Source organism: Sus scrofa, chromosome 4, assembly GCF_000003025.6.
Source record: "Sus scrofa isolate TJ Tabasco breed Duroc chromosome 4, Sscrofa11.1, whole genome shotgun sequence".
Taxonomy (NCBI): Eukaryota; Metazoa; Chordata; class Mammalia; order Artiodactyla; family Suidae; genus Sus; species Sus scrofa.
This window is the reverse complement of record NC_010446.5, coordinates 124,814,394-124,831,560: the sequence shown is the minus strand read 5'-3', so window position 1 is coordinate 124,831,560 and position 17,167 is coordinate 124,814,394. Positions and strand designations below refer to the sequence as shown.

The window sequence follows — 17,167 nt, the reverse complement described above, 5'->3', positions numbered from 1 at the left end:
GGGAGGAAGTGAACATTGCAGTCCTTCCCCCAGCCAATCATCGACTTATTCAAAAACAAAGTTTGAGTATCTCCTTTGTGTCAGGTGTTGTAGATACAGCATTGGATAAAGCAGGTGTCCCTGCTCTCATAGAGCTAGTTAATTTCTCACTCATTTGTTCACGCACTAAATGAGGAAATTGTAGAGCAGCTGGTTTGGACCCAGCAGGAAGAACTTTCTAATTATTAGAGTTGTTCAGGAGAATAAAACTGCCTTAGGAGATTTTAGCTCACCATCCCTGAAAGTGACTTTCGTTTAGATTAGTTGGCTTTTAAATTTTGCTTTCAACTACTTTTGTATTAAGTAATATGAAGATTATAAATTTGGTTGATGTTAAAAAGGTTATGATTTGGGGAAAATGAAATATGTTTATAAGTAATTTTATTGGGCAAAATATAGTGAGTGCTTAACGGAGGTGTTGTAAGGTGGTTTCTGAAGAAGGTCTCGTGTAGTTTCAGGAGACAGGACTTCTAATGGGCCTTGAAGGATACTTTGTAAAATAAACTTTTTTTTAGAACAGTTTCAGATTAACAGAAAAATTGGGATAATAGTACAGTGTATTCCCATAGACTCCATACCTAGTTACCCCTGTTATTAATGTTTTATATTTTTATGGTACCTTTGTTACACATAACAAGCCAGTTTTACTGTGTCATCATCATCATTGTCTGTGTCTATGGCATGTGGAGGTTCCTAGGCCAGGGACTGAAGCTGCACCATGGCAGTGACATTGTTGGATCCTAACCCCTTAGGCCACCAGGGAATTCCACTATATTATTATTTATTAAAGTCCATGGTTTATTCAGATTTCCTCATTTCTTACACTAATACCCCCCCCCCCCCGTTTTCTTCCTGTTTGGGATTCCAGCCTGTATTTAGTTGTGTTTAGTTGTAACGTTTCTTTGGTTCCTCTTGACTGTGACAGTTTTTCAGACCTTCTTAGTTATCAATGATCTTGGCAGCTTTGAGGAGTGCTGGTCAGATATTTTATAGGATGCTCTATTATTGGAGCGTATGTGTGGTGTTTTTCTCATGACTGGGCGAAGTTAGGCACTCATGAGAGGAGGACTACTCCATGTCAAGAGTACATGCTTTCCCGCTTCCTGTTGTGGCTCAGCGGGTTAAGAATCTTGACTAGGATCCATGAGGATGTGGGTCCATTCCCTGGCCTTGCTCAGTGGGTTCAGGGTCCGGTGTTGCCGTGAACTGCAGCATAGGTTGCAGATGCAGCTGGCATCTGATGGTGCTGTGGCTGTGGCAGATCCCAGCTGCAGCTCCAGTTTGACCACTAGCCTGGGAACTTCCATGTGCCATAGGTGTGGCCCAAAAAAGCAAAATAAAAAGGCATATGGCAAAACCCTTCCTCTGCAGCCAGGACCCTCCCTTGCTTGTTCCTGGTTTGCTATGACCTTTATTTTGCTTCTGACTTCTGGACTTAGTGTTTGTACTTGGTCAATGTGCCAGGCGGTGAGAATGCAAAGATGGATAAAACACTGTCTCTCTTCTTCAAGAGCCTCCAGGGAGAAGTCTTTTCATTGAGAACACAGCTACGTGTTTCCCATTCCCCACCCTCACCCCCACCCCCACCGTGCCAGGTACTGAGGCGGACGGACCAGTCACTCATCCTGGGGCTCTCTGATCCTCTGCTGATTGAGGGGAAAAGAAAGAGAATATAGCTATGTAAAGAAACATTACAGCTATGTAATGATTTCTATAATAAAGAGGTATTTGGAGTACTAATATTTCCACAGAGAAGGAAGGTCCTAATTGCCTGTAAAGAACAGGAAAAGCACAAATTGCTTACTGCAAAATAGAAGTAGGAGAAGTTCCTGTCGTGGTTCAGTGGGTACTGAATCTGACTAGTATCCATGAGGCTGTGGGTTTGATCCCTGGCCTTGCTCAGTGGGTTAAGGATCTGGCCTTGCCATGAGCTGCGGTGTGGGTCGAAGAAGCAGCTCAGATCCTGTGTTGCTGTGGCTGTGGTGTAGACCGGCAGCTACAGCTCCGATTAGACCCGTAGCCTGGGATCCTCCATATGCTGTGGGTACGGCCCTAAAGAGACAAAAATAACAATAAAATGTAGGTAGGAATTGACAAGGAGGGGAGGGAGTTTTAGTCAGAATATGAAAGGGAATGAGATGTGAAGAAAGCATTTTGTTGAGGACTCCAAGTTCTTCACAATAGCCGAGTGGGCAGAGTATGTTAGGAAATGGCAAGACAGCCTCTCCTCATACCAGCTGCAGTGCCGACGAGCTTCCGAGGGAGGGTGAGAGAAGGTAGGAATGAGCAGCCACGGACGGTTGAACTGCTAACAGCACCATGCTTTGCAGCAACATTTCAGCAGAGTTTAGAATACTTTTTACAGAAAAATCATTGCAACAAGCTGTCAGGAGTTCCCATCGTGGTTCAGTGGTTAATGAATCCGACTAGGAACCATGAGGTTGCGGGTTCGATCCCTGCCCTTGATCAGTAGGTTGAGGATCCGGCAATGCTGTGAGCTGTGGTGTAGGTCACAGACATGGCTTGGATCCTGCGTTGCAATGGCTGTGGTGTGGGCCGGCGGCTATAGCTCCAATTCACCCCTTAGCATGGAAACCTCCATGTGCTGCGGGTGCAGCCCCAGAAAAAGGCAAAAAGACAAAAAAAAAAAAAAAAAAAAACACAAAAAAACCCCCAAAAAAACCCTACCCAAACAGCTTTTTGTTTTTTGTCTTTCTAGGGCTGCACCTGTGGCATATGGAGGTTCCCAGGCTAGGGGTTGAATCGGAGCTGTAGCCACCAGCCTACGCCAGGGCCACAGCAACACAGGATCCGAGCCACGTCTGCAACCTACACCACAGCTCACGGCAACGCCGGATCGTTAACCCACTGAGCAAGGGCAGGGACTGAACCCGCAACCTCATGGTTCCTAGTTGGCTTCATTTTCACTGTGCCATGATGGGAACTCCTGGCAGGCTAACTTTTTGTCTTTCTGTGTTTTCTTGAGCCGCTCCCACAGCACATGGAGGTTCCCAGGCTAGGGGTCTAATCAGAGCTGTAGCCACTGGCCTACACCACAGCCACAGCAACGTGAGATCCGAGCCACGACTGCAACCCGTGCCACAGCTCACGGCAGCGTCGGATCCTTGACCCACTGAGCAAGGGCAGGGATCGAACCCGCAACCTCATGGTTCCTAGTCAGATTCGTTAACCACTGTGTCACGATGGGAACTCCATGGCAGGCTAACTTTTTAACTTGCAAGTAGAATAAATCTTCAGACCTTTCATGGTCCTTGACACAATTCTTTCTTCTTTAAGTTAATGTTCTGAAATGGAAACCATTGCTTTTAATAATGGTTATTAAGAAGCATAATATTGAATGAGCTGAACGTATAACAAAACAGGTACATTTTCAGTGTCAAATTTTGACTTTTAAATATTTGGAATGTCTCCATTACCCTAATTTTATTTCTTTTTAATTTACTCATTCATCAAACAAACATTTCTGTGTTCTTTTTGCTGTTATTTTTCTCAGATTGTTGTCACCATTAGAGGCTGGGTTGATCCATAGAGATGGCTGAAGGTGATGGAAAAGAAAAGATGAAATGGACAACCACCATTATTATTAGCGCATCTCTTAAGGTAAAAGGGGCATTTGGGCCATTGGTCTTTTATTATTATTATTATTTTTGCTTTTTGGGGCCACATCCATGGCATATAGAGGTTCCCAGCCTAGGGTTTGAATAGGAGCTACAGCTGCTGACCTACACCACAGCTCACGGCAACGCCAGATCCTTAACCCACTGAGCCAGGCCAGGGATCGAACCAATAACCTTATGGTTCCTAGTTGGATTCATTTCTGCTGTGCCACAAGGGAATCTCCGTGCCATTGATCTTTAATTAAAAAGTAAAAGCTATAAAAGAGTATTTTAAAAGATCTTTAGCTTGTATCCAAAATTGTATGAATCAGCAAATGCATAGTCTAACGTATATTTTAAAGATAAATTATGAACATCATTGTATCCATTTTCCTACTTCTCTAAATACTTGAAGGTTGGAAATTTTCTCAAGTTCTTTTTTTTTAAGTCTGTTCTGATAGAGCTGTTAAATGGTTCCAGAAAAAGTAATGCATATGCACAAATAAAGTTATTTGACAAGTACGCAGCAGAAACTGATCTGTCTTGACTTTGGCGTTGGGAGGAGGCTGTCTCCCCACAGTGTGGAAGGGAAGGGAACAGGGAGTTGATTGTCTGAGGGCAGGTAGTTAGTCCACAACGTTTTAAACTCTACAGAGTTCCTGTTTTGGCTTGGCCATTAACGAACCCGACTAGCATCCATGAGGAGGTGGGTTCGATCCCTGGCCTCGCTCAGTGGGTTAAGGATCCAGTGTTGCTGTGAGCTGTGGCATAGGTTGCAGATGTGGCTCAGATCTGGCAACAGCTCTGATACGACCCCTAGCCTGGGAACTTGCATATACTAGGGGTGCAGCCCTAAAGAGACAAAACAAAAACAAAAACAAAAAACCAACTCTTTAATCAACAGGATTTCTCCATTGCCCTGATATTTATTTTATGGACACCAGCTGATGTCTAGACTCAAGGTGCAAGAAGTGATTGTTCCATGGTAAAGTGGACAGAGGCTAGAATAAGACTTTAAATTAGATATTTTTGACCATGCCCATGGCATGTGGAAGTTCTAGGGCCAGGGATCGAACCCAAACCACAGCAATGACAATGCTGGGTCCTTAACCCACTGAGCCACCACGGAACTCCTAAATAAGATTTTTTTTTTCAATCCACCCCGTCCTTTCGCTGCTGCCTCAAGCTGCACTTTGCTGTTTGCTTTAGCCGTCTAACACAATACCACATACCAGTCTAAAATAGCCTTAAGTCTCACTGAAATTTTTCATGCTTGTTTTTGTTAGGTTTCTGGGATCCATATTTTTTCCTTGTTTCTATAGCTTTTCCAAATTGATTTTGAAAGAGGGAGCTAGCAACTCATGCTAATTTGCAAAAACAACTACTTTTAATTCATTTATTTGTTATGTTTATCTCTCTTGCTTGTGCTTTCTATTTGTTTCACCCTTTTCTCTGTTTCTTTTTTCTTGGTGTTTTTTGTATTGGTTATTTTTTTCTCATTTTTTTTCTTAACTAACTTTGGAAGATATATGCTTTATTTCTGTTTTTTGTTGTTATTGGGTTTTTTTTGTTTTTTGTTTTTTTGTCTTTTTAGGGCGGATGCACCCATGGTATATGGAGGTTCCCAGGCTAGGGGTTGAATCAGAGCTGTAGCCGAAGCTACACAACCTACACCACAGCTCACGGCAACGCTGGATCCTTAACCCACTGAGAGAGGCCAGGGATCGAACCTGCATCCTCATGGATTCTAGTCAGGTTTGTTAACCACTGAGCCACAAAGGGAACTCCTCTAGCTCTGTTTTTTAATTACCCTAGAAATTTAACATGTGTACTTAGCTCCACAAAATACAAAGTAAATAATTGATCTTCCTCTTAAATGACAAGGAAATCTCAGAACACTAATTCCAATCACCCCTTTCTGTATTATATTCTATTGTTCGCATGTGTAATTTAATCTTACCTATTTTTAACTCCACAAAATATTATTATTATTTTCTAAAGTTAGCATTTATTTAGATTTACTCATGTCTTTCTGACTTCCTTTGCTCTTCTCTTCTTTTAGCTCAGACCTTTCATTTTAGACCTCTTTCTTTTGTATCCGAACCTGAGTATAATCTAGAAATTAACTTTAATGAGGATCTTTTAGAGGCAGAAATCTCTCAGTTTTTGTTGGTGTCAGAATACAGTTGAACCTTGAACAGCATGGGGTTATGGGCACTGATTCCCACATGGTTGGATATTTACACTTAACTTTACATTTGGCCCCACTGTCTTAGCAGTTCTGCACATGCGGATTCAGCCAGCCTCAGATCGTGTAGTACCTGTATTTATTGAAAAAATATGCACATAAGTGGACCCACACAATTCAAACCCATTTCTTACAAGGGTCAGTTATATTTTTGTTTTCCCTTCGATCTTGAAAGATGTTTTAAAAATCAATTTAATTGAGGTATAACTCCATACAATAAAATACACACTTAAAAAAAAAATTGGGGCTGTTCCTGTGGCGTGCAGAAGTTCCTGGGCCAAGGATAGAACCTAAAGCACAGCAGTGACAATTCCAGATTTTTTTTTTTTTTTTTTTGGTCTTTTTGCCTTTTCTAGGGCTGCTCCCTCGGCACATGGAGGTTCCCAGGCTAGGGATCGAATTGGAGCTGTAGCCGCCAAGCCTACGCCAGAGCCACAGCATCACGGGATCCGAGCCGCATCTGCGACCCACACCGCAGCTCACGGCAATGTTGGATCCTTAACCCACTGAGCAAGGCCAGGGACTGAACTTGAAACCTCATGGTTCCTAGTCAGATTCGTTAACCACTGAGTCACGACGGGAACTCCAATTCCAGATCTTAAACCACTAGGCCACCAGGGAAACTGCAGAATACACACATTTTAAATGTACAGTGTAATGAATTTTGGCAAATGTGTATACCTGTGTAACCACCACCCCAATCAAAATATAGAGAACATTTTCCTCATTCCAGGAAGTTCCTTCGTGCCCTTTTGTAGTCAGTCCTTTTCCAGTTCCCCACCTCAAGCAACCATTGACTGGATTTATCACGATAATTAGTTTAACTTCATATAAATGGAATGGTATAGTTGCTACTCTTTTTTGCGTCTGGCTTCTTGCATAAAGCATAATGCTTTTGAGATTCATGTCGTTACCTATGAAAATAATTTATTACCCTTTTTTTGGCTGAGTAGTAGTTTGTTGTATGAGTAAATCTCAATTCATTTATCTCTTCCCTAGTAGATGGCTATTTGGGTTGTTTCCATTCTTTGGCTATTGTGAATTAAGCTGCTCTGAACATTCGTGTCAGTGTAGACATATGTTTGCATTTCTCATATAAATACCTAGTAATGGAATTGCTCGATTGTATGATAAATGTACGTTTATAAGAGATTATAAACTGTTTTCCAGAGTTCACTACAAGTGAACGTTGAATCCATTTAATTTAACTATATAACCAAAATAAAACGAAATGCAGGGATTATGGTTTTCTATTCCTGTCAGCAGTGTATGAGATTTCCAGTTGCTTTACATTGAAATATATTTTTACTAGATTTACAGTTATTTTCGCTCAGTGTGCTGAGTGTCTCGTCACTAGATTCTGGCTTTTATTTTTTGCGGTTTCATTAGTCTCTGAATGTGTCCCTCACCAAGTTCACAGCCATTGTCACCTTTAATATTGTCTCTGTTCTTTCCCCGTGTTCCTTCCCCTGAGTTCTGATTGTGTTAGGTTTTCTCACAGTATTTTCTATGCACTTTGACCTCTTTTTCACCTTTTCTGTCTGTGGGCTATAACCTAGGTAATCTCATCAGTTCTGTCTTGGTTCCATGTCAGTATTTCCCTCTATTCCTGTTAAACTCATCCATTGAGGGTTTTGTGGGGTTTTTGTTTTTACTTTGTTTGTATATACAAATATACATAGAGAGAAGTTTCACTTAAAAATGTATGAACTGGGGAGTTCCTGTTGTGGCTCAGTGGTTATGAACCAGACTAGTATCCATGAGGATGTGGGTTTGCTCCTGGCCTCACTCAGTGGGTTAAGGATCTGGTGTTGCTGTGGCTGGGGTGTAGACTGGCAGCTGCAGTGCTGATCAGACCCTAGGCACGGAACTTCCATGTGCCAAAGGCACAGGCCTAAATTTCAAAACACACACACACACACACACACAATCACACACACACACACACACGACCTTTCTTGTGGCCTACAGCATAACTACATGGTATTTCACTGCTACAGCTCTGGTTGGATCCCTGGTGAAACTTCCACATGCCGTGGTGTGGCCAACCAATTTATTTATTTAATTTATTGATGGATTGATCGATTTGTCTTTTTGCTTTTTCTAGGGCCGCTCCCACGGCATATGGAGGTTCCCAGGCTAGGGGTCTAATTGTAGCTGTAGTCGCCAGCCTACGCCACAGCCACAGCAACGCCAGTTCCCAGCTGCATCTGCGACCTACACCACAGCTCACAGCAATGCCAGATCCTTAACCCCCTGAGCGAGGCCAGGGATCGAACCTGCAACCTCATGGTTCCTAGTTGGATTTGTTAACCACTACGCCATGATGGGAACTCCCAGCCAACTAATTTTAAAAAATGAAAATAAAACTAAGAATATATGAATCATTTTATAGATTTTTATTTTGGTCACAGCATGCAGCTGCATGTGGAGTTTTAATTCCCAGACCAGGGATTGAACCTAGGCCACACTGGTGATAGCACCAAATCCTAACCACTAGACCACCAGGAAACTCCCTAACAGATTTTTTTTTTAAATATAAAATACTACCGTGTAACCAGTCAGGTCAAAAATAGAATACTACTAATTTCCCATTCCTCTCATGACTTTTATTGTATCTATGATCTAATACTAATTAGATATTTATAACTTAGTTATATCAAATGTGTGTAACACATAACTTTTCTGTAAATGTAATGCCTGCATTTATTTTGACATTATTATACAGTTAAACAGAGCCAGTGTTTACTTCTCTCACAAGAGATAGGTCTTTCTGACATCTGATTGTATTAACGATCCATCAGGCAAACATTAGGCAGAGATGAAATGTTTTTTCCCTAGAGAAGCTGAAATTGTCAGATACAGCTTTCAAAAATGTTCCCCAAAGTAGAAGAGTCTATTTTTTCATGTGTTTTGTTTGAGGTTAAGCATGTCCTTTAGTTTGATCAAATATGAAATTTACTTTTGTTTCTCATTCTCCTTTGACTTTTGTGTACTTGCCAAAGAAATACAGGAACACCATTATTTTCATTCCAGTAGTTCCTATTTTTTATTTTTTTTAATTTTTAAAAAAGATTTTTATTTTTCCTGTTGTAGGTGATGTACAGTGTTCTGCCAACTTCTGCTGTACAGCAAAGTGACCCAGTCATACATTATATTCTTTTTCTCACATTATCCTCCATCATGTTCCATCACAAGTGACTGGATAGAGTTCCCTGTGCTATAGAGCAGGATCTCATTGCTTATCCACTCCAGAGGTAGTAGTATTTTGCATCTACTAACCCCAAACTCCCAGTCCATCCCACTCCCTCCCCCTTGGCAACCACAAGTCTTTTCTCCGAGTCCATGAGTTTCTTTTCTGTAGATAGTTTAATTTGTGCCATATGTTAGATTGTAGATATAAAAGATGTCATATGGTATTTTTCTTTCTCTTTCTGACTTCACTTAGTATAGGAGTCTCTTGGTCCATCCATGTTGCTGCAAATGGCATTATTTTGTTGTTTTTTATGGCTGAATAGTATTCCATTGTGTAATATATTCCACATCTTTTTGATCCATTCATTGGACATTTAGGTTGTTTCCATGTCTTGGCTATTGTGAATAGTGCTGCAGTGAACATACAGGTGCATTTATCTTTTTCAGTGAAAGTTTTTTCTGGATATATGCCCGGGACTGGGATTGCTGGGTCATATGGTAGTTCTATATTTATTTTATGAGGAACCTCCATACTGTTTTCCATAGTGGTTGTACCAATTTATATTCCCGCCAACAGTGAAGGAGGGTAGCCTTTTCTCCACACCCTCTCCAGCATTTGTTATTTGTTGGCTTGTTAGCAATGGCCATTCTGACCGATGTGAGGTGGTACCTCACTGTGGTTTTAATTTGTATCTCCCTAATAATTAGTGATGTTGAGCATTTTTTAATGTGCCTGTTGGCCATCCGTATATCTTCTTTGGAGAAATGTTTATTCGGGTCTCCTGCCCATTTTTCAGTTGGGCTGTTGGTTTTTTTGCTGTTGAGTTGTAAGTTGTTGATATATTTTAGAGATTAAGCCCTTGTTGGTTGCATCATTTGAAACTCTTTTCTCCCATTCTGTAGGTTGCTTTTTATTTATTTATTTATTATTAATTTTTTTTTTTGTCTTTGTCTTTTCAGGGCCGCACCTGTGGCATATGGAGGTTCCCAGGCTAGGGGTCAAATCAGAGCTGCAGTTGCCAGCCTACACCACAGCCACAGCCACGTGGGATCCGAGCTGCGTCTGCGACCTACACCACAGCTCACAGCAATGCTGGATCCTTAACCCACTGAGCAAGGCCAGGGATCAAACCTGCAACCATATGGTTACTAGTCAGATTCATTAGCCATGATGGGAACTCCATGGGTTGCCTTTTTTTTCATGGTTTCCTTTGCTGTGCAAAAGCTTGTCTGTTTGATTAGGTCCCATTGGTTTTTGTTTTTATTTCTGTTGCCTTGGGAACATGACCTAAGAAAACATTTCTACAGTTGATGTCAGAGAATGTTTTGCCTATATTCTCTTCTAGGAGTTTTACGATGTCATGCCTTTTGTTTAAGTCTTTGAGCCATTTTGAGTTTGTGCACATGGTGGGAGGGTGTGTGCTAGTTTCATTGATTTACATGCAGCTGTCCAGTTTTCTCAGCCCCACTTGCTAAAGAGACTGTCTTTTCCCCATTTTATATTCTTGCCTCCTTTATTGAAGAGTAATTGACGGTAAGGGTCTGGGTTTATGTCTGGGTTCTCTGTTCTGTTCCACTGGTCTGTATGTCTGTTTTAGTACCAGTACCACACTGTCTTGATTACTGTAGCTTTGTAAGGTTGTCTGAAGTCTGGGAGAGTTATGCCTCCTGCTTTTTTTTTTTTCCTCTCTCTCAGGATTGCTTTGGCATTCTGGGTCTTTTATGGTTCCATATAAGTTTTTGGACTGTTTGTTGCAGGTCTGTGAAAAATGTCCTGGGTGATTTGATAGGGGTCACATTGAGTCTGTAGCTCGCTTTGGGTCGTATGGCCGTTTTTACAATCTTAATTCTTCCAGTCCAGGAGCATGGGATATCTTTCCATTTCTTTGAATCCTCTTTAATTTCCTTGATTAGTGTTTCATAGTTCTCAGCATATAAGTCTTTCACTTCCGTTGTCAGGTTTATTCTGAGGTATTGAATTTTTGGGGTGTGATTTTAACAGGTATTGTATTTTATACTCCTTTTCTAATATTTCATTGTTAGTTTACAGAAATGCAACTGATTTTTGAATATTAATCTTGTATCCTGCTACATTGCTGAATTCGTTGATCAGTTCAAGTAGTTTTTGGGTGGAGTCCTTAGGGTTTTCTGTACCTAGTATCATGTTATGTGCATAGGGGGACAGTTTTACCTTTTCTCTTCCAATTTGGATACCTCTCATTGCTTTTGTTTGGCAGCTTGCTAGGACTTCCAGTACTGTGTTGAACCAAAGTGGTGAGAGTGGGCATCCTTGTTTTGTTCCAGATTTAGAGGGAAGGCTTTCAGCTTTTCTTCACTGAGTATTATATTTGCTGTGGTTTGGTCATAAATAGCTTTTATTATGTTAAGATATGTTCCCTCTATACCCTATGATAAGAGTTTTTATCATGAATGGATGTTGGATTTTGTGAAAAGCTTTTTCTGCATCTATTGAGATGAACACGTGGCTTTTGACTTTTTTGTTGGTAATGTGGTGTATGACGGTTGATTTGCCTACGTTGAACTGTCCTTATGAGCTTGGTCGTGGTCTATGGTTTCTATGTGTTTTGTTCTGTTATGTTTTGTGTTGTGAGTCTGTTTTCATAAATTATATTTTTTCAAAAATGTACCCTCTTCATAAAGGTTATAAATTTTAAGCTGAACTTTATGAAATTGCCATTTCTGTGATTTAAGATTTACTCTTCAGGAGTTCCTGTCATGGCTCAGTGGTTAACAAACCAACTGGGAATCGTAAGGTTGTGGGTTCGATCCCTGGCCTTGCTCAGTGGGTTAAGGATCCGGTGTTGCCGTGAGCTGTGGTGTAGGTCGCAAACGCGGCTTGGATCCCGCGTTGCTGTGGCTCTGGCGTAAGCTGGTGGCTACAGCTCTGATTCGACCCCTAGCCTGGGAACCTCCATATGCCGCAGAAGCGGCCCTAGAAAAGACAAAAAGATCAAAATAAACTAAAATTTACTATTCAGAGCCTTTAATGTGTTCAGGTGCAATGTAAATTCTCCAAAGGCGGCAAAGTAGTATTTGGTGTTTACCAGTCGTCTTTGAATAAGGAACATCTTTTAACGTCTTAGGGACTAATATTCCATGAGACATACTTGGGAATATCTAGTCTTAGCTCCTGGTTATTTTGAAAAATTAATTCTTGAACTAATTACCTTTTTTTTCTTAACTCAGTACTTACTAATCTTATGTTTTATTTTTTTTATTTTTTTTGTCTTTTGTCTTTTTTTTTTTTCTTGTTGTTGTTGTTGCTATTTCTTGGGCCGCTCCCGCGGCATATGGAGGTTCCCAGGCTAGGGGTTGAATCGGAGCTGTAGCCACTGGCCTACGCCAGAGCCACAGCAACGCGGGATCCGAGCCGCGTCTGCAACCTACACCACAGCTCACGGCAACGCCGGATCGTTAACCCACTGAGCAAGGGCAGGGACCGAACCCGCAACCTCATGGTTCCTAGTCGGATTCGTTAACCACTGCGCCACGACGGGAACTCCTAATATTATGTTTTATTTTCTTTATACTTCTCTTAGTTGGCTCCCTGAGAGGGTAGAATTGAAATTCATCAGCGTGGCATACCTGGTCCTAGTGATTTGCCCTCAGTTATTCCTGACACTGTCTCCAGATTAACGGACTCACACACAACTTACACACTTAGCATGTAAGACTCATACTTAGGAGTGACTGTCTTTGCGAATGTTATTCTTTCTGTTCATGCTCTTCTCCCGTTTGTCTTCTTCCTTTGTTTGTCTGCTTAATCAACTTTTTTTCACTTTAAAGATTTGACTCAAATTTTATGAAGCTTTCCTGACTCTTTCATGTCTTACATTCTTTTATATAGTTTCTGGTCCTTTGCCAAAATTCTCAAACTTGCCTTTCATCTCCTTGAACGTTGTAAACAGCTATTTTAAGATATATACCTGATAACTTTACTGTATATATATATATATATATATATATATATATATATATATACACATACACCTTATGTCTCTATTTCTACCACCTCTTGTTTCTGATAGTTCTCTTTATGTAATTTTGTTTCTCTGTTATTTTTGTGTGTTGGAGTTCATTGCGAAAAATTGTTTGTAGTAATAATTTGAGGCCTAGAAATAGTGTTATATTCCAGTAGAGAAATCTTAATTCTGCAAAAGAACTAAATCAGGGTTTCCAGATAAAATACAGGACACTCAGTTAAATTTGAGTTTCAGATAAATAATGAATTTAGTATCAGTTCATCCCAAATATTGCACAGGACATACTTATAACTGTTGCTTATCTGAAATTCAAATTTAACTGGATATTCTCTATTTGCTAATCTGGCTGCCTAAGCCTCAAGTTATCTATTGTATGAAATGAAGGAGCTGATCTCCTGTGTATTTTTTTTTTTAGATTTTACTTATATTTGGCCATGCCTGTGGCATGTGAAAGTTCCTGAGCCAGGGATCAAACCCACACCACAGCGATCCAAACCACTGCAGTGACAGTGCCAGCTCCTTAACCTGCTGTGCCACAAGAGAACTCTCCTTTGCATTTAGCTGATACAGTTTATGGGAGAAGTAAGAAAATAGTCACTCAGATTATTTTCCCTGTTCTGTAGTTGAAATGAGACCTACTTGAGCAGGGCTGCTCTAGGGAGTGCCTCTGCAGGTGCGGGGGCACTAGTATACATTATCGCTTGAATACAATTTGAAGGATTGAAGTGGTTTGAAACTAGACTGCAGCCCCTGTGAGAGCTGTTCTACTTTTGTCAAAAGCTCTGTTCACTCTCTCCCCCATCTCTTCCTGAATTGACAGATGCCCTTAGGGAAAAAGTGGCCTAAATGCTGATCTCTTATCTTTGAATTTCTGTTTAGATCTTGGTCTTGTAATTTTTCACTGTCCTGCTAGCTGTCTGATGCATTCAAGCAGATATTTAAAATTTTCCAGCTTTTCTTGTTGCTTTCAGTGGAGGGTTGGCCTGAATTACTTAATCTGCCAGTGCTGGAAGCCATGTATAATTTTAAAACAGCAGAAGAAAACTCATGGGAAGAGTCTTAGTTGAACTTAACATGTTTGAGCAGTATCAACTATAAGGAAGGAAAGGAAGTCAGTGTCTATAGACCTCACTCCAGACTGTGTGCTTCAGCTATCCATGTTCTGAGGCAAAATATGAAGTCAGTAAACCTAAGGGATTTAAAGCTGTTTGGAGATTAACAAGTTTTGAGTTTCAGCCAATAAGTAAATACTATTATCCACTTATATTTTAGTGCCGTGGGTGATATCTAATTACTTGGGTAGAATAGGAAATTAGATGAATTTTGAAATGCTATTTAACCCAAAAGTCCTATCGTGGTCTTCTTAAATGTTTTCTGACTCACCTAAGGCTTAAAACATTTGAAAAGTGTGTGAAAAGTGACTTCAGTGTAAACAAATGATTTGGAGGACTGGTTGTCTCCTTGTGGCGTTTTGCGTAGCACTTCTTGGTTCTGTCAGCCATCTAAGAAACACACCACCATCCCCCTTCCACTTAGATCCATCTTTGAGTGTTTAAAAAGTTTGTGTTTGCTTTTAATACTGTCCTTACTTTCTTCCTGAAGTAGCATAACTGTAGTGCACAGCTCTTTTCCAAACCTGTGTTTCAGCAGAATGAAATGTTCTTAGTCTTTTAAGTTTTTTCCTCCATAGAGAAAGCACATTTAATCTGTTGACAATCAAATCTTTAAGGTGTATAGTTATAAAAGAAGCTGTTTAAACATTTTATTTTCATTAGCTTTAATTAAACTATTTTAAACATTTCTCAAGTTTGTATTTCTGAACATTTTCTAAGAGTTCTGAAGTTGCAACTGCCCTAGAAAATCGAAGCCACAAGATTCGGTATTCAGATTCGGTAGAAGATGGATCAGTTATATTCTCTCTCTCTGGTACAGTATATTTGTGCTAATAACTTCCTTGATTTAAGTTTCTCATAAAATATGTGAGTGTCAGTTCTAATAATTTGATAGTTCTATAACAAGTAATAAACTTAAGGTGTTATCTTGTGGGAGGAATAAACATATAAAACTTTGTTACTGATGCAAAAGCAGTGCATGTGGCCAATCACGAAAGTGTATTCCTTTTTAGATTATAAGTGTTGAACTAAAACTGAACCGGTAGAGTGTGGTAGTTAAACTCCTTGCTTTGGAACTAAGATGAAATTAGAACAAAGCCACCCTCCCCAGAAATCGGTGGAGTATGTACTGCCCATATCATCCCAACATTGGTCACCATCTGTACACAGACAGTGCAGGGTAATGGTTTTCGTGATTTCGTACAAGAGCCTGCTGAACATAATATAAACAAATGCTAACTAAAAGAACCACGCGGGGCAAACATTCCTGACATCGTGAAACTGTGAGTCGCGGGCAGAGTACAGGAGGGCATTAACTTAGGATGTGAGAAAGCTGGAGACATGGGAGGGGCAGCTCCGCTTGCACCTGGAAAATGCTAGGAGCGATAACGATAAAGGCGGTGGAGTGAAGGGCTTAGGGTGGGTACCGATAGATCTGTGCTTCAGCAGAGGCACTTTCCAAAGCCCCTGGATCGGCCTCCGAGCTGCAAATCGCTCCTTCCTGGTTGAACAGACCGCCCTCGAGGGAGCGGTGGAATATTTATGGTGAATGTCTGCTTTGTGCACAGGCCACTAGATATACGTTCCCTTATTTAGTCCCTTTAACAAACGATCATTCCAGCCTTCAGATGAGGAAATTCAGGTTTAGAGAGGTTATATAGCCAAGTTCAAGCAATTAGGATAATCGCACAGTCACTTTCCTCAGATTGTGTCTTCCTCTCATCTTTTAAAGAACTAATTAGATTGTTTCCCTTCTGGACCATTTTTCTAGGCCTGATACTGTTTCAGAGATCCTTTACTGAGTATCTTAATTTATATAATAGTTATGGTCTCATACCAAGGTTTCTCTAAGAAATAACTGAAAGCTTGTTTAAAACTACTTTTCTTTAGTTGATTTCCAGCTTTTAAAAATCATTATAACATGAAAAATTAACTTGCAACTAAAATTAGGCATTGCTTTACTGCAGGCAGTGCCTTAGTCTAAAAAAAAAGCTTACTGATGCAGAAAGTTTTTTCCCTTAAATATTTAGATTAAGTCATCCTTTTATACTAAGCACTTAAAAGAACGATCTGTCTTTGTGTGTTTTTAGGTCCCTACCTGCGGCATAAGGAAGTTCCCAGGCTAGGGGTTGAATCAGAGCCACAGCTGCTGGCTTACACCACAGCCACAGCAACAGCAGATCCAAGCTGTGTCTGCGACCTACACCACAGGTCACGACGATGCTGGATCCTTTAACCCACTGAGGGAGGCCAGAGATCCAACCTGCATCCTCACGGATACTAGTCAGATTCTTAAGCCACTGAGCCACAACGGAAACTCTTACGTGGTTATTTTTTGTGTAAGACTTTTGTTACAGGAGCTTACATTTGTTAGGGTTTAAAACCCAGACACGTACAGCCTATGTTTTACTTATAGTTATTTTTGTTGACTTTACAAAAAAAATTTTATCAGTATGACACAGTGACATTTTCTGTTATGCTCACCTTTCCTAGGAGTTGCATTTTTATTAGTGGATGCTCAAGAATGCTTCATGTCTGCTGAAGAAGTATTTCTAGCCAAAATTGAGAAGTTTATTAACATTCACCAAAACAGTTTTTTGGTTCTGTCTGCTGCACTGCATGGGCCTGAGGAATGGAAACTGATGTTCAGGATTCAGCAGAGGTACGGAGCAATGGCACTACACACCTCCTTTCCTTGAACTATTACTTCAGTTCTCGAGCCTTTCAGGCAAGTAAGTTATGCTTTGCCAAAAGAGACTTCATAATGTTAACCTGCCATGTTTAATCAGACGTAGACCAAATAGGCTGTTCTATGAATCAGGATGACAAGTTTCAGAATTCATGCTGATTTGGGGATTGTCCTGCAAGCAGAGGAGTGAACCCTTGTGAGTTAAGTTCTGGCCATAAAGCTGTATCAGATCCTCTGTGGAATAAGGTAGGCATGAATGAATA

At 40.5% G+C, this 17,167-nt stretch overlaps 1 protein-coding gene across 1 annotated transcript in view; it reads left to right on the top strand.

Moving 5' to 3' along the window:
* Positions 1–17,167, top strand: part of C4H1orf146 (chromosome 4 C1orf146 homolog) — a 29,969-nt gene that overhangs the window by 11,745 nt on the left and 1,057 nt on the right. Inside the window, exon 3 of the mRNA XM_021090830.1 lies at positions 16,709–16,877. Coding sequence (XP_020946489.1) covers positions 16,709–16,877 — 169 coding nt within the window. The remainder of the gene's footprint in view (positions 1–16,708; positions 16,878–17,167) is intronic.